Genomic DNA, 26,174 nt, shown 5'->3' with positions numbered 1-26,174 from the left:
CAAAGCGCAAATTGTCGGCCATGTTGGTTCTATGAAAAGTTGTTCCTGTGATTAAAGTTGACTATCGACAAGAAGATGGATGGATGGATGGATGGATGGATGGACTGATCCCTGAATAACTTTGCATGTAAACCGTTGCTTTGCTCCAGGAATCATCCCGGTCAGACGTGTGGAGGCCGGAGTGGCGCCAGACAGGTCTAATACACAACCCTCCTTTCCCAGGACAGGACGTCCTCTCAGTCAACGCCACTGTTCACTGAGAGACTTAATCCCTCATTAGGTTAGTAATGACGCAGACACTGACTTCTGTGACCGGCCGCGGACACGGCCGGCGCTAGCCCAGAAGGCAGCGGCTCGTACGGTAGCGCTTCACAGCGGCGGCGTCGATGCTAAAGGTGGATTAGCTGGAGGGCAGATCTTGGGTTAGCGGAGACCCTCCCTTCTGCCACACATGTAAATGAAAAACACACAGAGCCTACAGAGTGACATGCAAAAGGAAGAATCAGTGCAGGAATTAGTCACTTCAATTCACATTTAACCACTTTTCTTATTGTGTGTTAATTTGGGCCATTTTAAAAGGGGGGTGGCGTCTATATTTAGTTATTCCAAAACTCTGCGGTTAAAGCACAACAGGTGGGAGAAGAAAACGACAACTTGACAACAAGCATGAGCGGAAACACAACCAGCAGCTCCTACAACGAGAGGGACATTCAAAACGTGTTGAGTACGTCAAGACAATGAAGACAGCATTTAGCTGCAGCCGAGCCTGAATCAGAGCCAGATGGAGCATCCCTGTCTTATTACTGGACCCCCCCAACCCGGGTTTAGCAACAAGGCAGCGGAGGCAGGTCGTCCTGGATCATTCCTCAAATGGCTTCATAAACTCATTAGTGATGGATGCGTGCGGACGGGAAAGGCTGAGATTACAGTGGCTGCTAAACCTGCCAGGCAGGCGAGAAAAGCGATCCCTCTTTCACCTCAGCAATAATAATGATGACAGTGTTTCTCCATGCTTTTGTTTCATTCAATCACGTGTGAACTGAGCTGGAAGGTGAGACAGAACAGACTCTTTCTGTGACATGCTTGATATAATTTAATGAGATACAGTATAATACAGCCCAGAATAAAATGCTTTTATGCAAATGCTCATCATTTAAGCAAGCATTTGCTTTGTATCTTAATATCAATCAAAGCCTCTTTTACTTTTGCATATTTTTGCTGAACAACAAATGTAAGTTGTAAACCTTTCGACAATTTTATCTACTTTTACAAAACTTTTCTGTGAATTGTTTTTCGGGCGGAGCCACCATGGGGGCTCTTTGGCAAAACAACCCCAAAGAAGAAACGAAATCGAGGCCTATTTTGAATACAATCCACCAGATACTGACCGAGCTCTGACAGCGAGCTTCGGGCTCAGAGCTTCGTTTGAGGCGGCTGGCCAGAAGTCACTTTAGGTGGAGGCCATCGGTTCCTTTCTTTTCTCAGGCAATGACTATGAAAAGAAGACTGTGACAGATATCCGTGTATTCATTGTCTGGCTTCAATACACAAGGAAGACATGTTGCCGTCCCTGCAGCAGGTCTGACCTTAAGGAGGCCGAGGTTGGTCTGGTTCATGAGGCACGATAATCAATAGATTTAATGTGTCAATCAACTGTTGATTGCTGCCTTTATATTAATCCCATTAAAAAAATGAGAAAAGTTCTCAAAGCAAACTCAAATGTCTGCAGAAAATACTCCAAAATATGATCTTCTTTTATTTTCCAGTCATCTATATATTCCACCCAGAACATGAAGCCATCAAACAGGTGTTCCTGTGTTCCTTTGATAAGTTTTGGACGATAAATGTGATTGGTTGGAGAGTTTCTCCAGGGCACGTCAGCAAACACAGGGCCGTGGAGTGGGTGGTCCTGTCACAAGCAGCTTCCTCATTGTTAAGGCCCGGCCGAGAAAGTCTGTGTTTGCCCTCTTCATTAGACATTCTAGTGTCACCGAAGGAGGATAAATAAAACGATCCGAGGTCAAAGGGAAGGGGGGGCGCTTCGCTTCGGTGTTTAAATGTGTTTTAACAGTTACTTAAGGCTCTGCAGAGACTCTCTGCCACCTCCAAATGATGGAAATGAGCCTGCAAAGTTTGCAGAGCTGGCAATAATCCGAGTTGAAAGAGAATACACCTTTGTTAGGAAGCAGCTCGCTTCCGACGCCTTTATCTCCTAATCTCAAATGAGATTACGTCACAATATATACTGGATGATTTAGTGCCGCGATGAGACTGGAGTTTATGGTCAGGAAGTGACTGCACAATAAATACGCACATATCTTCAGATTAAGGCTTGTTTTCAAGATGAGGCCGATCAACCTGCAGGATTAACTCATTAGTGCATCTGCAGTTTGCATCCCCGTCAGGGCGCAGCCCCCCCCCCCCCCCCCCCCCCCCCCGTCAGGGCGCAGCACCCGATGAATTTGACGCCTCCATTACGCGAAGCTGTTATTCAGTTTTAAAAGCGACACCGCCGCTGTTAAAAGGCACACTTTGAAAATGGAGCGCATTGATTTTACACAGGAAAAAGATTAAAGAGTGTTCACACACACACACACACATGCAGGGGCGATTCTTGGATTGGTGCTGGTTGATCGGGAAAACATAAATTACAGCCTTTGACATCCCCGGATTGGTTTGGGAAAGAATTAAAGATCCTAAAAATCATCGCTGCAGTTTCTGCGTCGGACGCGCGGCTTGGAGTCCGTCTCCGTGGAGCAGGTCGTTACGCTGCTTAAAGCATCTGTCGACTTAAAAGGATCCGAATAAGATGATTTGGTAACATCAAGGCTTTCCCAGCGGTAATGATTACATTTGGATTTAAGATCCATGCAAGAATTTGTAGCCCAGTAACCCCCCCCCCCCCTCCAACACAGCCCCCACGGCTCTTCAAAAGCCTTGTCATTCAAAGGGTTAGGATGTTTGACAATCGCAGCTTGTACTACTCCACCAATTAATTGGACACATTGTCGGGATGTTCAACCCTCTCATCTGCTGCTTAGAAAGACAAAGGCTCGACGGGGGGGCTGTTGACACCTCCGGGTCTGTCCGGAATATAAATGTGGGCTCTCCAGAGGAGCGGCAGTCTCTCCTCCAGGTGCATCTGGATCAACAGCTCGCTTCGTTAAAACATTCGCCCTGACAGGATGCAAGGTTATGGATATGCGGTGCGTAATTACGCAGCAGCCGCGCTGTACCAACCGCGCCAGGGTGGCCAATGCGCGTCAACGAAGCCTTCCAATGGAAAATCGTTCACCATCGATGCTTTGCTCGCCAAGCCCGAGGACGCGAGCAGCTGCCGGACGAGTCCGACTCCGTGCGAGGAGAGATATCACGCAGCGGCTCCGCTCCTCCCTCTCACCGGTCACGTCGGTTTACCGATGGCGGCAGCGCCTTACCTCTACTCCGCAAACATGCTGCGGTCGACGCAGCCGGGATATTCGGTGTACTGCTGCCCGCCTTTCACCTACCAGTCACCGTGTCGTGGAGCGTTTTACGCTCAAGGTAAATGTCAGTTCTTCAAGGAAATGTCGGGGCCTGCTTCCTGTGGCGGGTGTGATTAAATGTCTTATCTCTTTATTTGCAGCGTCTGTATCCAAAGTCAACACGGGGCTGCATTCATTCAAGAAGGGTGGGAAGTCTAAACGCATGCGCACCAGCTTCACCAGCGAGCAGCTCTCCCGGCTGGAGAAGGAGTTTGCGCGGCAGCAGTACATGGTGGGGTCGGAAAGGTTCCTCCTGGCCTCGGCTCTGCAGCTCACAGAGGCTCAGGTGAGAAAAGGGATGAGCGATATTTAAACTGCAGCATCGGATTCAATGCAATCCGTCTAAAACGCCTTTTAATTCTATAACTGCAGGTCAAAGTCTGGTTCCAGAATCGACGCATCAAGTGGCGCAAACAGAGTCTGGAGCAACAGCAGGCCAAGCTGGCCAAGCTGGGCCTGGCAGCCCCGCCGAAAAGCCCTGGATCCCAAGGCCACGGTGATGAAGAGGAGGAGGAAGAGTTCTCAGACCTGGATATTGACGTGTCTGATGACTCGATTGACCACTGCTGACCAAACAACACTTTTGAAAAGACCGTTTCTGTACATACAGTTAGAGAGGCTCTGAATATTTAATGGAGGTATAGTTATATATTTAAATTTATTCACCAATTGCTCTTGGATGAGTTCAACTTTGTGCTTTTTGTATACATTTGAATTTAGAAATATATTTTATGACAGTAATGGTGACTTTGTCTTGTTTTATTTCTCTGCAAAGGTTTTTGAAGTTAAAGTGAAAACATGAACTGATAAAAACCCGACAACCGAGTTCTTGGGCAATAAATAAAAAACAAACAAACATATAAAGCATTCAATATTTCAAACTCTGATCCGTAAAGAAAAACAAAGGTTTACATGAACTATTGAAACATTTTATTTCTAGAATTTATTTTGTAAAGGGAGCATATCAAAATAAGACAAAAGTTAAACTAAAGAGAGACCGTGCACCTCCTCAATGTAACCCCCCCTTCCATTTGACCCCTCATTATTGCCTCTCTGCATCAGACTTCAAGACGATGGAGACATTTCCTCTTGAGTTTGATCGTGCTCACATTTTGGGATGGATGAAACAAATAACCAGCTCAGGGATTAGCTGGGATATCTGTTCCCCCGGGGGCCGTCGGTCTGTCTCGGGGCAGGAGAGCATGGTCTCACTGCAAGTTAATCTCCTTAAAATGGTCAATACGCCTGCTCTCACTGCTCCTCCGTGGATGGGGGGGGGGGGGGCTCTGAGGTGCCCACCCACCACCAGCAGGTGTCCTGTCTCCCCTCTATTCAAACTGGATGTCCTTCCTTCCAGGTGGAGGAGGCCTCATGCTGTTTGCTGAAGCCCGCCTGGCAGACATGAGGGATAAGACAAGGGAGAAAACAGCGTGAAGAAAGGATCAGGATGCAGCAAATAAAGCCATCAGAGTGGACAACCTGAAAGGACTCAGATGGGAGCACGCATTAGGTGAAGCTCCAGTTGTGAATGCATTCGATGCCACAAGAGGAAGACGAAGACGAAGAGACATGTTGAGGATGAGTGAGGATGTGAGGAGGCTTCACCTCGTTCTCTGCCTTTTTAAGGCAGAACACCAAACACATCAGCGCGTAGTGTGCCAAAATTAATTCATTTTAAATGATTCACACACAAGACGATTGATCTTACAGACCCAACTGTGAAAAGATGGCTGGTGACGGTACCGAAGACGGATTGATCTCTCTCCCAGTGTCCGTGCTCCATCGGATTAGGAGCAGAAGCACCGCTGGAGGAGGAGAATTTGTGTAAAAACCCCAGAGAGCTTTTTCTGATGTGATCCGGCTCCCTTCTCCTCTCACCGCTGCCCATCATAATCCCATTGAGGAAAAGAAAGAAGCAGCCAGAGGGCTGAGAAAACCCGGAGAGGAGGGCTGGAGGGATGAGGGACGGAGATCACCGGGCTTATCGTCCCAATTAGCACGGGGCACCTTAGAGGCTGGAAGCTTCTCCACGCTGACTCAGACCGAAGCATGCATCTTCATTTGCTCCAATCGGCTCTTCTTTACACACTTTAAACTTCCTGATGAATCCTGTGCTCCATCAGGAGCTCAGGGGACAAGTGAAAAATATATATATTCAGAAAGTTCTGGAGCTGAAATGATGAATTTATGGTTAGAAATTCATCTGATGCAGCTTTGACAACTCTAATCGTCATTCAAGGAATTTGACTGGGAGTTTTTCTTTGTCTTTTATGATAGAAATGCCAAAAGATTTGGGATTAGAGATGTTGGTCAAGCATAAGACATTTGAAGCTATCAGACAAGCATTTGTTTTAACCAATCAATTGTAAAAAAAAAAAATGTATTTAAATCTGACCAATGTTGTAAACTCAAATTTGTACCATGCCAAAACAAGGACAGAAAATACGGTCATTAAAGTTTTATTCTAATGGTTAAAAATGAAAACTGGCCTTTGGAAGTGGAAAAGCCTGCCGAGGAAATGTGTCATAGTTAATTTAAAATAAACATTTATTAAAGTCATTGAAAGGATTTGAGTCCACACTGCTCTTCGCTGCATGTAAATACTGTTTGTCACGTGACTCGGTCCAGATTATGCGCCTCCAAGAAGGTGTGAAAGTTCTCATGGAGAGTAATAAATGGAGAGGATGCTCTTCATTTGACCAACGCGGTTTTTAGGGTAGTCGATTGTAAAGGGGAAAAAAATTATTTACAAAAGACCCGGGCCCCTCGACTCCATCTAATAGTCATTAGCTTTCATTACAGGCGTTTGAAGTAGGAGCTGGCCTTTGTCCCGCGCTGAAAGGCCCGCATTTGAGAGGAACAATGACTTCTGACACGGGCACTGTGGAGAGGAGGCGGCCTGAAGTCGTCCTGGGGTTGGGAGGACTGGTCCTGGGAGACGAGAGACTCCTGGCTCCAAATGACGCGCAATAAATCAACGCGCGTCTTTTACGCGCGGGGAAAATAAACGGAAAGGTGGAAGAATAAACGGTGATTTCTCCATCATGCGGTGAGCAGGAAACTAAACTCACCCCATCTTCCTTCATTTATTCAAAAATAATTTCGCTAATCTCATGTTCTCATGTTTACGCACATTTGTTGTATTTGACGCATCGCCAGACCCCTCATGTGTACATAAATATTCCTCTATTGAACTGGAATACTGTACTTTCTTCAGGCGGTGTTAAAGCTGGGATGTTTGTTTACACTTCCGCGGGGAGCCGGCGGAGGGGCGGGGCGCCGTACAGGTGGCCCGAACGACCGCACTTCTCACGCAGGTGGCACAAACGCAGCGACGTGCTACTTTTCCCATCTCGTTTTAATGGGGTGAAATGTTCCGAGTATTTAGGTGGGATAGATTAGCTGAACACACAACGCGCTAATGCGAAACAAAATGACTAATTAGTTTATAAATGAACGCGGGAGCCCCCCCCCCCCCGCCCCCGCCCCCGCCCCCGCCCCCGCATTGATCTGATCAGTGGGATCAGACGGGAAAGAGCGCAGTTCCTCAAGCCAATAAACACGGCCCGAAACTCACAGTTTACACAACGGACCATTTTTCATGAACATTCACTTCGGAAGTAATGATCATCTCATCATGATAATTGCATTGATCAACGAAACCTTCTGCAAAAACGAAATGTTCTTCAATCATCCGCAACGTCACGTCAGATAATGACCACGAGATGGCAGCACTTGCTTTGTTCATATTGGACACTAACGGTATGTTCTGTAACAAGAACATAAGCCACAATTTTAATATATTTATTAAAGGGAATTTAAATGATCAGTAAATCAGGTCGGTAAACGGCGTAAAAGTCATTTGTGTCGCTTTTAATCCGATTCTAAAGAATTCGATAAAAGTCATCAGAAAACAACACTTTAGATCAGCCTGACGTGATTTAATTGTCTGATCAGTTTGTTTCAGTGACGCGGTTTTTCCAAATGTGCGCACAAAACAGTTTAATGTCACCGAATGCCAAGAACCAACAAAGTGTGCATAAACGATGCTTGTTGCTTCTTAATGATCTTATCTTTAGTAAATAAAAACAATAAAGATCGAGGCTGGTTCTGTGCGTGGCTTTTCCCCCGGAATGCTGTGATCTTGAGAAAACGCGCAGCAGTTGAGGTGAAATAAGTTTACTTGAGTCCATCTTACAGAAACAGTGCAACATCTAAAACAGTCATGCGCAGTTCGGTGCCCCGGGTCGACCTTCTTTTCACCGTCTCCTGTTAACTATTCTCTGTTTTACTTTACTTAATTAGTCAATGTGTAACAGCGATTCTCCCCTCCTCCTATACAATTAATACATAATCCGAATACATTTACTACATCCAGTGTCAACAGAGAAATGGCCACCTTAAATTAAAATCACTACTCTCCACCAATTTCCACGCATTCACCCTAAATATATATATGTATATACAGAATCCCGAGTGCTTGAAGGCACCACCCGGCCTCGTCGTTGAGGATCAGCGTGGTCGGACTCTCACCGCTTTGTTTTCATTAATGCGGAGGGGTTTGGCCATCTATTAACCAGCGGCGATCAGGATCAGCGCGCAAAGGCCCGCAGGGCTTCATCATTAAACCCAAGTTCCTGCTGCAGCGCCGCAGGTGAAGAGTCCAGCCACAGAAGGAAAACAGTCCTGATCGCTGTTTACCTGTCCTTAAAGGATCGATTTAAAAAAAAGAGTTGGGACCAGTTTGCTTTCATTTCTGTTTCTCATTCATGCGGTATTCACGCGAATCCTTAAAAACAGAAGGTGGCAACTAAATGTGGAGATTTGGGGTCGGATGGAAATGATTCGTTGGCTTGATGTATTCAACACGCTAAACATATGAATCCATAGAAAGTATAGATCAATCCTTTCGGAGCTCAAGCAGAATGAATGCAGATTTACACGATCAATATAAATACAGGAAAAGACACCCATGAAGAAACATGAGATTTTTTTAACCAATTCATCCTGCTGGCGCGTCTTTAGGAGCCTTTAGCTCTAAATGCCTAATCAACAACTTGTTTTACCTCATAATTTCCATCGGTAATGATTTTCTAATGCCATCTTCATACAAACGATCGTATTAAGAGGACAATTATTAACTTGGTTAGTGCGCAATGGAAGCCATGCATGGGCGCGGATGGATGGAGCTCCAAAGAGGAGGCTCTCCTGCAGGAGGGCCCGCTGGTGGGGAGAGCTGCTCCTTCCTGATCAGAATCACGCGTGAGACTTTCTGAACGCTTCAGTTTAACGAATGCATTTAGAGGAAAGTTTCCCGGTGCGTCCCCAGGAAGCCATTACATATTATTATTGTTGTTGTTGTGTTACTTTATAACACAATATTTTAAATAGGTATACGTAGCTGCAATTATTTTTTTTTTTCTTTCACAGTTTAAATCGAAACACACAAATCTGTGAAGCAGATACTTGAGGAGACTTATTGGCAGGTTCTCTGGTCCAATCAGCGCTTTCCCTTGCGCTGCGTAAAGTCAGTGAAGATTTTACGCGCTGGTACTTGACGCGCATTTGTGCGCGAAACTCACTGCGCACACAGGTTTCCATGGGACGCTTGTAGTACTGTTTAGTTTTATAGCAGCATCTCCACTGGACACCCCCCCCCCCCCCCCCCCAAAAAAAAACCCACCATGATGACGCGTCTCTGAAAGGGAGGTTATTTATTTTTCAGGAAGAGGAGGGAAATCTGATCACTGTTATTGTTTGTCTTTCTTTCAAGAGACGATGTTTTCGACTGCAGGAAAACGCTGCTTCACGATCGAGTCCCTGGTAGCCAAGGAGAACCCCCCAACGGCCGAGGATCCAATCCGGCCGACCGCCTTGTGCTACTCCAACCCGACGGCTGATGTCCTAATGAACAGTTACCCGGGCCCGCCAGCCAGGCACCTTTATCAAAGCCCGGAGCTGGTGTTCCCAGAGACGGTAAACCACCCCTCCCTCACCGTGGCCCCCCACCAGCTCGGGGGCTCCCATCTACAGCACCCGCACTTCTTTGGGACGCAGCACCGAGAGCCGCTCAACTTCTACCCCTGGGTCCTACGGAACAGGTTTTTCGGACACAGATTTCAAGGTAGGAAAGAGAGAGTGTTAATTATATAGGTGTAAATAAATAAATACAGTAAAATAATGGATACGTTGATTGCGCGTAATTCCGAATAAACTCGGCCAAAAAGTGATTCGCTTTTGAGATCATTCCACGTGATTTTGGAACTAATTTTCCACGGTGATCTCTGAACGAGTCGCTGCCACGGATAACAGACGACGCCGCCGAGCCGGCAGCGGTCTGCCCCGGGTTTGCGCTCTCGGTCGCCCCGCAGCTCCTCTCAGAAAGCCGCAGCCAGGAGTCGGAGATAAGCGCCGCTGTTCTTCCGTCCGACAGAACTCGCCCCGGGATAAGATACAGCTATTCGTTCTCAAATCTTCCAAGCTATAGAGACGGAATAGATCAAATCCAGGATAATCATTGCAGCATAATGCGAATTGAAAGGTAAATCAGAAGGAAATCCTGTCCGGCTATTATAGCAGCAAAGGATTTGAAGACAGCCTGCAGTGATTTTTTTTTTAATCCACAGATCTCGGTGCAGAATAATTAGAGCAGTTTAATAGGAGACTAATTCCGCTTTTATCAACATACAGACTTTTATTGAATTCTGACAGAAGGGAAATATGTTTTTTATTAAAGGCAAATCATGCAAATCCTTAAATAATCCATCACTGGCATTTTCATTTAATCTATTACGATGATTTACAAATATACACCAGGTTTTAAAATAGTTATGTGAGGTAGAAAAAAAGGATTCAATATATAATCTAATTTAAATATTAAGACAAACTAAAAACAAGTTTGGTTGCATTTTCGGATGCTATAACACAAATTACATCTTATCAGAATAATTTTAGTTTCTCTATCCTAAAAAAGTATATTATTTCGATAGAACACAAAATAGTAAACATTTATTAAATGTATTGTGAATCGAATTGGAATAGTAAAATATAAGCATTTTTACGTAAACATATAATTTTTTGTCAGTTTGTCATTTTAATATTTGATGCCTATTTCTCTCCCGTTTTACTCATCTGACAAAATACACACATAACACTCATGATAGTAGTAATACATAAATGTTAACACTTAAAATTGTAATTTTATGACAATTTCTTTTTCGTTTCTTTTTTTTTTACAAGGAAATTATTTACATAATACCCGTGTCGTGAATTAATGAACTTTGCGTGGACTATAAGGCAGGATTTTAAAGTAGGCCTAATTATTGTAAAAAAAAAAAAAAAAGATAGCAATTGAAAAGTGGTTTAAACCGGTTTAGGAAATGTGGTATTATAGTGGTATTAATATGTAAATAACTACAGCTATTTATTTGGGATGATTATAACAATAATAACAAGTATATTAATATGTGAATGTATATTGAACGTTAGCCTGTATAGCATCATTTCGTCATTAACACGGCCTCTGAAAGCGCGCTACATGCCCGTCCGGTCCAAATTACGCATTGAGGTTACCTTTGCCAGCCCGAACTCACGGCGCTTCTCCTTCCCCTTGAACCCGCCGCCAGGTAACGACCTGCACCAGGACAGTCTGCTCCTCCACGGTCCCTTCGCCAGAAAACCCAAACGCATCCGGACCGCCTTCTCCCCGTCCCAGCTGCTGCGCCTGGAGCGGGCCTTCGAGAAGAACCACTACGTGGTCGGAGCCGAGAGGAAGCAGCTGGCTCACAGCTTGAGCTTATCTGAGACGCAGGTAAGTTTAATGCTCCGCAGGTGCTCTCGGTGACGTCAAATTGATTTTACGACACTTAAATCTCACTTTAAAAATAAAGAGTTGAACCTTGAAGCTTTAAAATCGTCTAACTGAAATAATTCTTCTTTGACTCGAGGAATTTTTTTCTCCTATACTTTTGCGTTGCATATTTCTTCTACTAATATTTTATTTTGTCACTCATAGCGAGAAGCCAAGCAATTATTTTTGTACAGTAAAGATAAATACATTTAAATTAAATAAATCAAACAAGCTAAATTATTCAGGACATTTGCCATTTAGCTAGACCAACACTTTCTGTTAAATCAGTATTCATTTTCTGCATGCATTTATTATTTAAAAAAATATTTAGACTACTTAGTATTTTCAATTATTGTCATTATTTACAATTCAAAAACTATCTGAATGTGGATTAAAAAAATACAGTATAAAATAATTTAGAATGGCCTCTGGGATTCTTTAATTATTATGTAGTTTCCAACACAGTTCTGATTGTTTTTTTGCATTTATGTCTCTTAAAGGTGTGCAATGAATGAGTGTTAGAGGATTATAAAGTGTACATACGGTTGTGTTTGAAGAGTCCATATTATCTTGGTCGAACAGGCAACATCAGAATGAACCCGAGTCAGCGATTTGGATAAATGCTGCTTTGAGTTTCAGTGTTAAATCGGTTGATGTTCTGCCATTAATCCCTGTCAGGTAAACTGTAATGGATTTGAGATAAATAACAATTAACACAGACAAAGAGAAAGGCGATCATCCAGCATGATGATTTACAAAGATTTAACCGAGCTTCCTCTTGTTAGTCGGGACTCGGGAGGAAATTAATATTTGTGCAGGTGTTAGAAAAATACCTCCTAAATGTTAAGGTTAGTCAGCTGAGCTCGTATTTCAAGGTCAGGCCATGCAGCATCATTCATTCAGGCAGCTTTTCAGCCCACCCAGCCACAATGAAATAAAATGAAGAACAAGGGATTCAGGTTTCTGTCATGGAAGTGAATAATTGCAAGTGTATATTCTTTATATGTGCAACCACATTGGAAAATGGATTGCGAATGTCAGTGTAAACAGGCATCTATATTTTTAATTCATTTAACAAGTATTTTTTCTGAGCATTTAATAATTTAAAAGCTTAAAAACTTTATTTCTGTCGTTCTAAACAGCATCAAACTGAGTATCTTCAGGACATTTTGTGCTATTTTTAGACCAAACAATTCATTTATCACCTAAAAACATCCCAAAGGATTAATAGAGAATTAAATAATTGACCTCCTGAACTTCTCTGGGGCTACAACCTGCATCATCATCATCATCATTAAACCATCGTTTGTTTTCTGAACTCTCTATCCAGGTGAAGGTGTGGTTCCAGAACAGGCGGACCAAGTACAAGCGGCAGAAGCTGGAAGAAGAAGGGCCAGAGAGCCAGCAGAAGAAGAAGGCAAGCCACCATATTAACAGATGGCGCCTCGCCACCAAGCAAACCAGCTCTGAGGACGTAGACGTGACCTCAGAAGACTAAAACGTGGTCCACCCTAACCCCCCCCATCTTATTTAAGGCATTTTATATATATATATAAATTGTACACAGTCTACTTTTAAAGGTTGTTTTTGAAAGAGGCCATTTGATTTGTTGAAGCTGTTTTACTCACCTGCTTAGGCCACTAACGCCTCAATGACACCCCTCTCTCCTCCCCCACCCCCAACCATGTAATTGTTCTCCTCAAAGACAAGAACCCGTCACGCACTTTTCTGAGAGTTACTCGACAAGCAAAGCAGGAAATGACAGACGGTTCGGATCTTGGAAGCCATTCCGGCGTTGATCCCGTTTCGCTCACCAGTGAAGATTTTCCCGCAGAGAGCAGAATCGTGAGCAGCTGAGCACACGACTCTGCGACGGGAGAGACGCTGCTGATTCCTCCAGTGTTAAAAAGAGAATTGCATGCAGCTATAATAAAAAAGCTCTCCACTTCTCCCATCATGAAGCATCACTCTGTGCGGGACGATGGACGAAATCACCATCTGCAGATTTCATTAAGCGTGGAGTAGGAAACATGGCGGCATGCAAGAGGAGACTTTTCAAGCAGGATGTGCAATTATTGTTTAGAATAAAATACAAACAAAAATGTATCGGATGAGAATTTTTTATGTGTAATGAGTTTGCAGGTGCTTTTGAAATAAATTGTAGCTCCTCTCTCTCCGGCTGAGGCACCGCCGCCCGTTATAGTCGGTGCTCTGTGGTGCAGGCTAGTAGTGAACATTCTAAACAAATTTTAAGGTTAGAACTGAACTCTTCTTCATTTAATGGTCTCTCCCGATCCACGATCCAGATCCAAGTATCAAGGAAGCCCTCTCGTAATCCCGCTAGCAGACAAACCGACAGGCGTGCAGCCAGAGCGCCAAACGCAGCCTCGCCGGTGAAGGCGACACTTCTCTCAGGCTGAGATCCTCTCATTGCGGAGGAGGTGAAGGAATGCTGCAGGACTGTTGCACAGGTGTCAGGTGTGTTACCCAAACTCCAGCAGGAGGAGGAACAGAAGTCATTCCCAACCAGACAGGGTAAAACTCACCGCAAAGACACGTACAGTTCCAAAAGGGGCCTTGTTTTGAGTGTACAGGATACCCTGCAGGTGCAAATGCATCTTGAAAGAGGTGCATTATTGCCTGAATAAACAGCATCAAAGGTTTTAACAAATGCAGAAGCTCACTCTGACACTCGAAGCACTCTGGGGTTGGAGCTTCGCCTTTGAGGAAAGCAATTAAAATGAAAATCATGCCGGTCTCCAATCGCCTGAGTCAGCAGAGAGGAGTTCTGGGTGGGAGGAGGGATCCACTGTGGAAAAACAAAGTCTCTCCTGAGGAGAGGAAGGAGCTGACAAATCCCCACTGCTGCAGCGAAGGTGTTAAAACACGACCAGATTAATCATTGATCGTCTGTGCGATCTTCATTTTCCTCAAACAACCCAACAAATCTGCACCTTTTATTCCATGTTAGAAAGTTGCATGTTGAGCGATAAATTACTTTTACAGGCGTCAGTCACAAATCCCAAGCCGACAAATTTAAATTCGGAATCATTTTCAAATTGGCGGAGAGATGAAGCTGCAATCCACTCACTGTGGACTGTGCAGGAAATGAATTATATTCCCTAATCTGAGATGTTTGCACTCACCTCTCACCCAAAATATGAAGTTGTTTTTTTCCAAAAGATTTCAACAGATACAAACAAGATACTTTACATATGAAAATACGAATCTTTCTGAAGTCAGTATACATTTCCATGAAATGCTCAGATGAAATTTAAACCAATCTGTGTGGAATAAGAGTATAAATGGAATATTATATATTAAAAGGAATCAGAAATAACAAATGTGTTACAGGATGCTTGAGGAGCAGGGTTTGGTTTTATTGATCTCACATCTCCCTGGTTGAATTGCGACAGGTCAGCCGTCATAGAACAGGAATAGGAATCCCTCCTGGTCTATCGTCTATGACATCATCACTATTGGAACGAGGTCCAGTGAGGTCGTGGTACGGCAGGCTTCCAGAAATTGATAAGTTATCGAGTACATTTCCCAATATCGATATGTCATCGTGCGTTGGTGCTGACAGGAGGAGTACCGTCCCGCCGCCAACCCCCCCCCCGCGCCTCTCTCAGCCAACATATGTTTTCTACTCACAGAACAAATCCATTACAATTCCTTCTCTGGCAGCTTCAGGCTGCTGATGATCGGAGTCAGGAGGTGAACTCCGGTCACAGGCCTTTGTTGTATGTCACGATCTGACAATCAGTTGCCATGGCGATCTCGGGCTCGAGCTGTTTCACACCGATCTGTGGGAACATAAAGGGCAAAAATTGCACACTACACACTGCACGTAGAGTAGGTTCCATCCATACGAGCTGCGACTTACAGATTTGCAACTAAACAATTTTAAAAAGCTTTAAATGTTCTGTATTTACTGCTAATGTGCAAAGAGAGCCAATTTGGCAGATTACAGTCTAATTTGAGGTTTACATCTCCTAATATTTGAACGAGAGACAGATGGCTGTCGGAGGCAGTATGCTAATCAGACATCTTGCTAGGTGTGAAATGTAGGAGTGGGACAAATTGAGTGGGTGGGTAGTGTCGAGGACTGGGGGGGGGGGCATTCTTGTTGCTTTTTGGGGAGTTCTTTTTTTTTCATCTGCCATTCTTGAGAAAGTGCAAAAAAAAAAAAAAAAATAAGGGAAAAACAAGCCCCTCCGTTTTTCACAGGACCGTTGGCGGCACATATGTCTGACGTTTTTTTTTTCTCGCCATATGGCCGTCTGTATTTCCAGTGGTAATTAAATCCTAAATATTTTTAAAGCCAGAGCCGGTTGGCTCGTCTCAGCCAGTCACTTGGCAGAGAGAAGACGAAAGAGAGAAGAGAGGAAAACAAAATAATGCTGCAGCAGTTAATGAGTGGAGCGACGCGTACGGAGGTATTAAGGCTAAAGTCAGAACTCAGCCCGCTGGCCTGGGCGGGCGGCATCAGCGAACGCAGGATATAGCGGCTGTGGGACGATCACAACAGAGCACTTGAAGTCTCCGAGGGCTACGCCTCATTAGAGGAGAGCCTCTGTAAAGCTCAATGGGGAGTGTTACAGAGGTCGGGGGGCCGCGTTCATCAACATCAGTCACTGAAAACGAGTCCAGGCAGACCCGGAAACAAGTTAAATTATTATCCCAGCTTTTTGATTCCTCTCTTGTAACTCCATGACATTCATACCTGGGACATCTGTGGGAAGAGACTGATGGCGAGCGGCAGCGCTAGGCCGAAGGCGGCGAGGCACACCAGGCTGTGGACGGGCAGGACGAGCCTCCGGCGTCTCTGCAGGAGGGGGAGTCTGGGTGGGAAGCACAGGAGACGGAAACCAATTTACCTCACAGCGAGGGGAGTAGTGTGTGTGTGTGTGTGTGGGGGGGGGGGATCTTGCATGACCTGCACTGCACCACGTGGAAGTTTAAGGACGTGTTCTACTCTTCCACAGACCGGTTTAAGTCAATAACTGGATAAACCTAAAATTGACGAGAAGTTTTCCATCAAAATGCATTCTCTCTGAGCTAAAACGCACTGCAAGGACCGTTTAAAGCTCCATCTCCAGAAATACATTCCCTCCTCTCAGCCCGTCCTTCTCCTCGCTGCCCCTCCGTACAATAATCCCCTCCTTCAGCGTGTGGGACAGCGAGCTCAGCGGGAGCTTGAGAAAGAGCCGCTCCGTTTCTCCTCAACCAGCAACGCCTCCTCCCCTAACGAGTAGAACTGCTGCCTAATGAGGGAGCTCATTAACACGTATGGCAGCCATGGTTTAATTAGGCTACACGCACACACACACACACACACATGCGCAGATACACGTTTGAGCTTTAAAGGAGGGGAAACACAATGGCAGAAAAGTTGATGTGAGCGACGAGGGACGGTCTTTGGGCGCACATGTAAGTTTGAAAACCTTTGAATTATTGATATATAAGCTCTCGTCTGCTGAAGCACAGACCCTGCCGTCACGGCCCTGCACCTGCCCTCAGCAGGGTAATCCATCACTGGGGGGTGGGGGGGGGCTTGTTCTCGCTCCATTGAGAGCCAGTGAAGGCTAGCTGACACAGAGGATGGCTCAGCGCTACTCACCTGCAACCTGGAGTCCACCTTTGCTCTCTCTCTCTCTCATACATTCCCTCCCTCGCTCTCTCATTCAGTCCTGCAGCTGCAGGAATCACAAACATACCTGGGCAGCGGGGGGGGCGTTCAAAACCGCCGGCCCGCGGCCAGGGTTTATATAATGAAGCCGCATTCCTCAGCGTACCGCATCGATCACATGACGTCAGTCTGAACAGAGCGCATCATCAATCATCATCAATTAAAAAGCTACAATTTTAGCTACCACTTCAACCAAAGCTGACATTCATCGCCTCGGCGGCATCATCGGATCTCACCAGTGACCGTTTTCCACCCACAACATGCAAAAAACGTCGCACGGCTGTTAGAGGTAATCGTGGCGATGCTTACTTCTCCAGCGCCGCCATGATCACGGGAGGCAGCACCAGGATGGGCATGGGGAGGACCACTCTGGTCAGAGCCGTCTCGAAGAGTGCCTGAGACAGAAATAAAACAGTGAAACGACCGGATGCTTGATGATCCACACATCAACAAAGCAGCAACAACATACATGCCTGGCAGCCACTCTGGATGTTGCCACGACGTTCCCGTCTCCATCCAGCACGTTGATGCCCTCCGCCAGCTCCCAGTGTCTCATGAGCACCACGTTGCAGACGTTTGCAGTCGCTGTAGAGAAGCCGGCGACTTTTAAAAAGCTTCATTCACTTAAAAATACATTATTTTTAAAGTTACGCAATTATATTTTTGGCAAAAAGTTGAGCTGAACTTTACACATCTTCAGGCCATTTGTCAGGAATTGGTACCTGCTAACCCAATGGGTTGAGCAGTACTAAGCATGCAATAGACTGCCAACCCCCGCACCCCCCCGCGGAGACGTTAGAGAGAGACGCCTGCAATATGCGGGCCTCCAAGCTGTGCCATTCATGCAGCCATTCCCTCGCAGTGACGCAACGAGATGCTAAGGTGAAAACAGAAATGAGCCGGCCGCACGTTACACGTAGCCCAGCCCAGTAAACGTGGGTCAAATCGAAATGAAAAGACGATGAAATAAGATCTTACGGTCACATGAGCACCAAGGTGAAGGAGAGGTCAACGCACGGCGTTCTCACCCTCCACCTTGTTTATGCATGTTAATACGGAACGACCTTTCTCCTCGACTCCAACGGGAATGTGAGCAACTCATTTTAGCGAGTTTAGCGATGGCGCCGCGAGCCTTTTTAATTTAAGACAAAAGCATTCAGAATTATCTTTGCTAGGGGCTTCGGGGCTGGCAGGTCGCATCATGGGGGGGCGACAAATAGCTCTTTTTACCTACAAGGAATTATTATCCAGACCAATTAACAGAGTGCCCGATAGTGAGGAATAATAAACTAATGCAAACACATTAGATCACCCCCCTCCCAAAACAAATATCAGCTTGTAATTTGTCTGATAGCTAAAATAATTACAGTACATTTATGTGGATTCTAACTGTCAACTAATAACTAATGTTGTGCTCACGGAAACGCACCGGGGGAACTTTTTCCACGTAATGACTTCCTAAACATCACAAATAGTGAGAAATATTTTCAAAAGCAGAATAAATGAATTCTCCCCGTCCATTTTCCAGCGGCGCATCTCTCCCCTGCAGGTATAGAGTCTTCATAATCTAATTGAATGACAGGCCGCTGCTTGATTAGGTTATTACAAATAAATCTAGCCTTAAGTAAGCAAACAAAATCAAGCGGGTGAAAATCCAAACAGCACTTTGGCTTTCATTCGCTTCAATTATCCATTTTAATTACCTTTTATGCGAGCTTACCAAAAACAACAGCAGCAACACAATGAACAAACAGAAATCAGGTAAATGAGGCCTTGACATAGGCCATTATCCAATTTGTTTGTGGCAGCAGAGTTCCAACATGCAGCCAATTACCAGGCAAAGGCTGCGCCATAGCAACCTGTTGATTTAATTGAATGGTGAAAGGAAGGAGGGGGGGCGCAAACAATTTAATTATAAGCCAGCAGCCTGGGGGCATCGGAGGACATGGGTCTGCACTCCTGGGTGTGGCAACGAAAACCAGCTTTGTGGCTCCGCAGCAGAAGGTTCACGTGCAACGACGGGTTTATCCACACAGAAGGAGAGGGACGTTCCACGTCGGGAGACTTCGTTAGGATTCCCATTTACCGTCTTTAATGTTGTACGTTGTGAAAGCGGAAACAGGGAAAACACAAATTAACAATCTGACAACACATGTTGACAAATTGGAAGCAGACCCGTGACATTTGTTGGCGGTCCCTGGAGGATAGTCCCCAAGAATCTGATGCCTGTTTGTTGTTTTTTATTCAACCCAACCAGCTAGGGTTGAGCATCCTGCCTGCCCCCCCCCCCCACACACACACACTTAGCCTCCTACAATTAAATTGTTGCATGGCTAATTAATCAAATCTCGACATAATTTAAAAATACTAAAAATAGGCATCCCCTGTCCGTTAAAGTTTTGAAATAAACGGAAACCCAGAGGCCGTTTCAGCAGCACCTGCGGGTCGAATCCCAGCTCATCCCACCAGACCCAGCTATTTGAACTCACCCACTGCTGGGAAGGGGATGAACCTCTGAACCAAAAGCCTGGTGGCTGGGCTGAAGCGGCTGGCTTTCTGGAGGAACACGTTCAACCCGACCTGAACGGACAACCGGAAAAACAGAAGCAACGACACACACAGAATAAAAAGTGAGAGACGGGAAATGAGGCTCAAATGCTCAGATAACATCTAACAGACTAGAAGACTGTAGTGTAGAAGATAAGACGCCACCACGCCACTTCAGACCCCGCTTCTCCACGGGCCCGTCAGGGGGCCTTCACTTGGGCGGAGGTTTAATTCGAGAGCTCCTACCCCCCCTCCCTGGCTGTTGTTCCACCCTCCAGGCACCCCACAAGTTTGTTCTGTCCGAATAGTTGTGAAGGCGTGAGAATGCGTTTTGCACTCCTTTGGCATTAAGGTAAGAGGAACTGCTAAGAGCTGTTCAAGTTCAAGTTCCTGTTTCACCTGAAAACCTTTCCCTATGAGCGTAACAAGAACGACTCTGCACCGCCATTTAAATTTTGACCTGTATTACCAAGAGACGACAGAAAGCAACTGGGTGAACTAATCAGGAATAAAAACACAATTTGCTGGCAGGTTTTACAGAGTTTTGGGGGGAACATGAACCCTCTAGTTACACAAAAAACCAGACAGACATTTCTATATTTCTACACGTTTCAGTCGAAGGCGCAGGAGAACTCACAGCAATGGAGACAGCGCTGGTCACCGCCCCGAGGTATCCCTGGATGAATTTTGAAGCTGGAGCCGGCTTCGGTGGAAAGTGGGATTACAATCTGTAAATACTTCTCCACATACAGTTTAAGTATCAAACAGGATCGGGCAGCTTCCCTGCCGACGCGCTTACCTTAGAAGCGTTGCGGTTGCTGTAGTTGACACAGGCATTGTGACTCTGATTTAACCACTGTGAAAGGAGAGCGTGTTAATAAATGTGTCGTTACATCAGGTGTGTTACTATAGGACAGTTAGCATCGTAGCACTGCTGCGTCCCCATCTGAACATAGATGAGGACACACTGGACTGGACTTGCAGAGTCCCGAGGACACACCCCTGCTGTGGTTTTTTTTGTTTATTCTAATTTTATTAAAAATGAGCATGTCTACACTAGTATATAAATCAAAAAGTAATTGGAAATAACATTTCTGGAGTTTGAAGTATTTACCTGCCAGAAGACAGTTGACGCCAATGTCTGATTCGGGAGAAGAAGTCCAACAACCTAAACGATGGATAAAAACCTTTAGAAAATGTATTGAAGGGCAATTTTGTTTTTAAATCTTTGTAACTTTAGTCTACAATATATTTACAATAAATATATTTGCAGGACTGAAATGCATGTTAATAAACTCTTACCACTGGTGTTCCAAATGGAATAAAACCTGTTGGAACACAGCCGGCGTCAGCACTGAACACCGGTAAAGCTTTGATTTTAGGCTTATTGGGCAGATCCACTAAGCAGGACGATTCTGCAGCTCATCCCGGGTGGCCAGACACACACTTCCCTCATTACCTTTCACTACGACACTCCAGCCTTACAAAGAAGGTGCTTTCAGGCCATCAAAATACTCCGTCACTGTGGGAGGGGGGTTTTAATCAGCGTCCAGCTGAGAGTGACCTTTCTATAGACAACCTGAAGTGTCCTGCAGAGCCATGACATCGCCCCCCCCCCCTCCCCCCCGCCCTGCCCAAGGATTCCACACAGAGTTACTGTACCTGACATCCGAAAGGGCATGAGGATCTTCTCCCCTGTGTCCGGGTGGATGATCGCCTGTGATCAGAGAGCAATGAATGAATGAATGAATGAATGAATCAAACGATAATGAACTTCAGAATAAAAGCCTTTACATTTTGCATTTTTCTTTGTTCGTGTGTGTGTGTGTGTGTGTGTGTGAGATTCAGACAAAAAAAAAAACACTAAAAAGAAAGGAAGTTCTTACCTGCTTTATTTTTTGAGCTTGCCAAAGCTGCAAAGATAAATTATTAATATATATAATGAGACAACTTTCATGTCTACACAATGAAGTTGTGCATTTTTAATAAATGATATAGAAATTAGGATTTTAACATTTATGCAGGAGATATCGGGACTTTTTTTTTTTCTACACGTCTCCACAGTTGTGTCCTCGCTCCGGAATGTTTCACAAACAAATGTCCCCTTAGTTGGACCGACGATACCCGACGGTCTCGCAGCATTTATAAAGTGAAGTGTTTTGTCTCCACCTGAGCATCTGTCACTCCTGGAGGCAGAGTTCCTTGTTTGAAACGGGCGAGGAGCTCCACGCTCTCCTGCAGCTGTTTCTGAATTTAAAAAAAACAACCAAAATATTTTATTGACGTTGGAAAGAAAAACAAGAAACAAATCTATTAATGCTTCGACTGGACATTTTAATGCAGGCTGGATGGCGCGATCGCCAACTAATGTTTTGTAAAATACAACCTTATGTGGCCCAATTTGTTGAAATGAGTTTGCCAACGGTGTGCGTTTGCGTCCCTGCACTAGTGCGAGTTGTGCACACACGGGGTCACAGTTGTCCCAGTTCCACTCTCGTCATTAGGGGCAAGTCGAGGCTTCGACTGGCCCAGCAGGATGCCGGCACAATGCAGGGTGTTTGTGTGAGCGTGGACCGTCTCCAGCTGCCCCCACATGTCCACAGCTCATCATGTCCCAGGAGCTATCGCTGCTATTACTGTCACCAAAGAGCTCGCTAACAGCTTCATTACCCAGAGCCCCCACGGCACTGATGATTCCATGAGCAAAATTAGCAGAACACAAGTAAAACCTGAGGTAAAGTAATGATGGGCGGAGAAGACCAGAGTTTGGGGGGGGGGGGGGGGGTAAAAACAAAGATGAGGAGATTTTAGATTATTGAGAAAAGGAAAACGTTATTTCTGGGGGGCTTTTTTTTTCTTAATTCTTGGTTCAATCTTTTTCAAATTAACATGAAACAGACTCAAAGTGTGAATCAGATGAACCTGACGTCATCGGATATCCACAAAATTTGGCACACACACACACACACACTCATATTACAAACTATGATCACTCGAGAAAAAACAAAAACAAAAACAAAAAACATTGAACAGGAAAAATCTATCCTCTTTGGTTCCAGTGGAAGTTTCTCATATTTACTTCTACAATTTTAGTTTTACTTTTAGATGAAAGGTTTTACCTCCGTGGTGAAGAGTGTGCTGGGGTCAATCACATCCAGAAAGTGCCGGAATCGACCAAAGAATGTTCCCTAAGCCAAGGAAAATACATCATTCAAACATTTAGACTCTAAATTTTAGAGTCACATTAACACATGAAATATAAAAGATAATAAAATACAATATTAAATGCAACCTATGATTTTTTGATCATTGGAATTTTAAAGCAAAGACTATAAACACCTGAGACAGGATGAGAAAGTTCAGAAATAGACTATACAGGTAAGAGAAATGTAAAGTTTGCTCAAATGTATAGGAAATGAAATCTGGATATTTGCTGAATGCAGAGTTTCCAGTTGTCGGGCAGTAAACAGCGAGATTACCAGACGCCAGCTGTTGTAACGCTCCAGGTGGAGGCTCCTCATTAGGGCTCCGTGCAAACCGTTTCCAATCGGCATCTCTTAGTAACCCCAATCCTCTCGCACCGTTTGCAATTAATTTCTGTAATTACCGAGCCTGAAATACCTTTTTCATTTATTCGCAACTGTGCATAAGGAATCATTTCAGAGATGCAGAGACACATTATGGCGGCTTGAGAGACTTCCATTTCTCCCCCCAACCCGTTTAATTACACCGAATGCTAATTTGGATGAAAATCTGCTTGTGATTTCCTGAACATGTGGAGGTTGGTGAAAACACAGCATGGCGGAATAGTTTTGAAAATCTTTTTTAATTCATTCATTCATTCATCAGGACTCACCTGTACATCCGGGTTATAGATCTGATCATTGGGAGGAGTTGCGCTTTATTACGCCTGTCCTTCCAAAGTGCGCTTTTATTGACCACGCCCCTCTTTTTCTGAACATGTTTCCTTATTAAACAAAAACTATTGCTTGTACAGAAGGTTCTTCATATGACGTCACAAACAGTTCGATTACCTGGTCGAAACGGGACGTCCCATGCTGGAATGTTGGATATTCGGGCATCTTGTTACAAACACATTGGAGTAACCTTCTTTTCAGACATAAAACTGCGTTCTGTGTCGGTAAACACAACCGGAGGTTTTCGCTGTCAAAGTTCATTCGGTCGGAGCAGCGTTGCATTGTGGGAAGTGGGGTTTATTCTGGGGCGCTTCGCCGGGTGGAGATAGTAACAAACTAATAATATCAAAAATATTTAAAATGACAGCTAAGCATCAGTTTTTATCATTGCAAAAAAAAACATTTGCGTTTCTCTTTTGTGAATTTTAGTGTTGAGGGAAGGAGTTTCATGTCTAATGTTGCCCCCTAGCGGTGATCTTGAATGAAAGCACTTCCTTCTTAATAATGATATTAGTCTATAATTAGTCTATAATATTAGTTTATTTGTATACACCTTTCATAGAAAATGTGCAACTCTAAAGGCTTTACAGAAAAGTGATTACTGGCTACAATTACTTTGCATAAGAGAGACATGGCACCAAATAAATACGGACAGAAAATTAAGTTGAACTTGAGGAGAAAAATATTGTAGAATACTGTAGATAAAAAGGGCTAATAATCGAAGTAAAGATGAACTAAACTAAGTATGAAAATAAAATACAGAACTATTAAAATTATGAATAGCATGCACAACACAGAGTGTTGCAAATAACAATTTCAAATTATAAGCAATGGATCCACTGAACTTACAAAAATGAAGTAAATATTTAAGGCCTAAAAACAGGAGTGTCATAAATTTAACAAAAGCTCTGCACATTATTTACATTATTAAGTAGAACTTATTTATTTATGAAAAAATTCATCTAATCCACTTCACTTATATTTTGGATAAAATCAAATAATTTTGTCACGGTATATTGTGTGAATTGAATGAATGCAAATAAATAAATACAAATATAAAAACTGTCAAAAACTTGGATAAAAAAAACACCACCATCAGACACAAACCTTATAAACATAGAACACCCCCAAATAAAGATTTACAGCCAAGCATTCGGTGAGCAAGAAACTAAATATTCTTTATTAAATATACAAAATTTGTGAAACAGAATTGCATCGCGAATTGTAAACTTTCCGATCTTACATACTACCTTAATCATATTCCACCAGCTAGACAGTCAAGGACAAAATACAATCAGTTTGAACTTGAACAAAACCTCTGAAAATGGAAGACATGAAGGAGGAAGTAAATTTTTACCATGTCGCTACAGTCATCTACGCACTTGATATTGAGATCACACAGCAGAAAAGATGATAAGACGCTTTTGGATGCTTCAAGCTCACCAGCGCGTCATCATTGTGGTGGCAGAGTGCTTAAATTACAGAGCTATTCCAAAGTGCAGCACGGTGAGAAGTACATCGAAGTATACCGATACCTACGGACAGGTACAGTCAAGTTTTGTTCTGACGATGAAGTAGTGCAAGAACATCCACAAATGCTGAAAGTGGCATCAAATCGGAATACTTTATGGTGAACTTTCAAGGCTTTTTTGGGGGGAGGGGGCATTTCACAGGAAACCACCGTTACTGCTCGTTTCCCATTGGTATGCATAAACTCGTGCAGCGATCTGAACAACAACACAACACGAATACAAAAGCAAAAACTGAACGGATGGCTTCTTTCCCATAACCTGCCCGGACACTAGAAACGAAGTGCTCGATTCTTAATGAAAAACAAAAATAAGGCAGCATTTGGCATTTCAACAGCATATATGCCATCAAATGCAGTTTATGTCCCTCTGAAAGCAGGAGCGACGTGTGAAAACGCGTGTGATTTTGATACTGACTGGATACTGTCTTCACCTGATTGCACCTGACCCACACGAGGATCAGCAAGCTTATTGGCGCTGAGCATTATGGGTAATTTCAGCACGGAGGACAAGGGATAAGGAAAGAGCAAGCCAAAAATGCAAACGGCACTTATCGTGCATTAAAAAAATAAATGTAACTATTCACTTGCTGGCTAAGAACACTTTTGAATATTCATAAGCTAAGCTAAGGGGGGGGACTGAAGCCAATCACACATGTGTAAGTCAATATATTATGAAGCATGGTGGTGGTTTTGCATGAATTAAAATATGCATGTATACTTCTATAAATCATATTTTTCCTCAATCAAACATGTCAGGTGGGTCACTTGTTCATTCTATATTTGCTTATTCATTCTGGTGAAAGAGGACGAGTCAACCATCAATCCCATAATGGAAGAGTGTACCCACTGAGCTCACTCCTCTACGAGCGTAGAACCAACTTGCTGTGTGGACCTGAGAACCGTCTACATTCGGAACCGCAGCAACCAAACCCCTCGATTAGGCTGCGTCTCAGGGGGGCCGTCTGGCAAACGCGTGGAGCATCTCAGTGCCTGGATATCGGTATCAAAAAGGACAGCGTAGCAGTGAAAAGACTAAAGAGCGGCTGTGGAGCTTCGAGTGAACAGATGCGGCTGCCCTGCAAATCCTTTGCCCCCCCCCCCCCCCCCCCCTTCG

The 26,174-nt window shown here is 44.2% G+C and overlaps 3 protein-coding genes across 3 annotated transcripts; 2 read left to right on the top strand and 1 right to left on the bottom strand.

Annotated features, from left to right (window-relative positions):
- Nucleotides 1-3,170: 3,170 nt before the first annotated feature.
- On the top strand, nucleotides 3,171-4,094 carry noto (notochord homeobox; the record flags this gene model as incomplete). Its single annotated transcript, XM_068752150.1, has 3 exons — nucleotides 3,171-3,543; nucleotides 3,626-3,810; nucleotides 3,897-4,094. Coding segments are annotated over 3 exons (756 nt in total), but the record flags the coding sequence as incomplete, so codon positions are not given.
- A 5,208-nt stretch (nucleotides 4,095-9,302) lies between these two features.
- emx1 (empty spiracles homeobox 1) lies at nucleotides 9,303-12,871 on the top strand. The gene is made up of 3 exons (XM_068752223.1): nucleotides 9,303-9,648; nucleotides 11,150-11,334; nucleotides 12,704-12,871. The coding sequence occupies exons 1-3, from the start codon at nucleotides 9,303-9,305 to the stop codon at nucleotides 12,869-12,871; spliced, it is 699 nt and encodes a 232-aa protein (XP_068608324.1).
- Nucleotides 12,872-14,790: 1,919 nt separating this feature from the next.
- sfxn5a (sideroflexin 5a) lies at nucleotides 14,791-23,694 on the bottom strand. The gene is made up of 14 exons (XM_068751717.1): nucleotides 23,647-23,694; nucleotides 22,732-22,800; nucleotides 21,782-21,859; nucleotides 21,499-21,525; nucleotides 21,275-21,329; nucleotides 20,915-20,940; nucleotides 20,727-20,780; nucleotides 20,412-20,468; nucleotides 20,250-20,315; nucleotides 19,555-19,645; nucleotides 17,535-17,650; nucleotides 17,375-17,460; nucleotides 16,100-16,217; nucleotides 14,791-15,179 (listed from the first exon to the last, which is right to left on the bottom strand). The coding sequence occupies exons 1-14, from the start codon at nucleotides 23,692-23,694 to the stop codon at nucleotides 15,102-15,104; spliced, it is 969 nt and encodes a 322-aa protein (XP_068607818.1). The 3' UTR covers nucleotides 14,791-15,101.
- Nucleotides 23,695-26,174: the final 2,480 nt, after the last annotated feature.

The sequence above is a fragment of the Brachionichthys hirsutus genome, chromosome 18 (assembly GCF_040956055.1).
Source record: "Brachionichthys hirsutus isolate HB-005 chromosome 18, CSIRO-AGI_Bhir_v1, whole genome shotgun sequence".
NCBI classification, from domain to species: Eukaryota; Metazoa; Chordata; class Actinopteri; order Lophiiformes; family Brachionichthyidae; genus Brachionichthys; species Brachionichthys hirsutus.
The sequence above is the reverse complement of the archived record's forward strand: the minus strand, read 5'-3'. Positions and strand labels throughout refer to the sequence as shown.

Bases quoted from the DNA above. Each gene is read 5' to 3' on its own strand.
- emx1 (XM_068752223.1), top strand. From the start codon at position 9,303: ATGTTTTCGACTGCAGGAAAACGCTGCTTCACGATCGAGTCCCTGGTA. The intron at 9,649-11,149 runs GTAGGAAAGAGA...ACCCGCCGCCAG, and splicing joins TTTCGGACACAGATTTCAAG to GTAACGACCTGCACCAGGAC. The intron at 11,335-12,703 runs GTAAGTTTAATG...CTCTCTATCCAG, and splicing joins TGAGCTTATCTGAGACGCAG to GTGAAGGTGTGGTTCCAGAA.
- sfxn5a (XM_068751717.1), bottom strand. From the start codon at position 23,694: ATGCCCGAATATCCAACATTCCAGCATGGGACGTCCCGTTTCGACCAG. The intron at 20,941-21,274 runs GTACAGTAACTC...GTGTTCCAACAG, and splicing joins CATGCCCTTTCGGATGTCAG to GTTTTATTCCATTTGGAACA. The intron at 16,218-17,374 runs GTAAGCATCGCC...CTTCCCACCCAG, and splicing joins ATCATGGCGGCGCTGGAGAA to ACTCCCCCTCCTGCAGAGAC.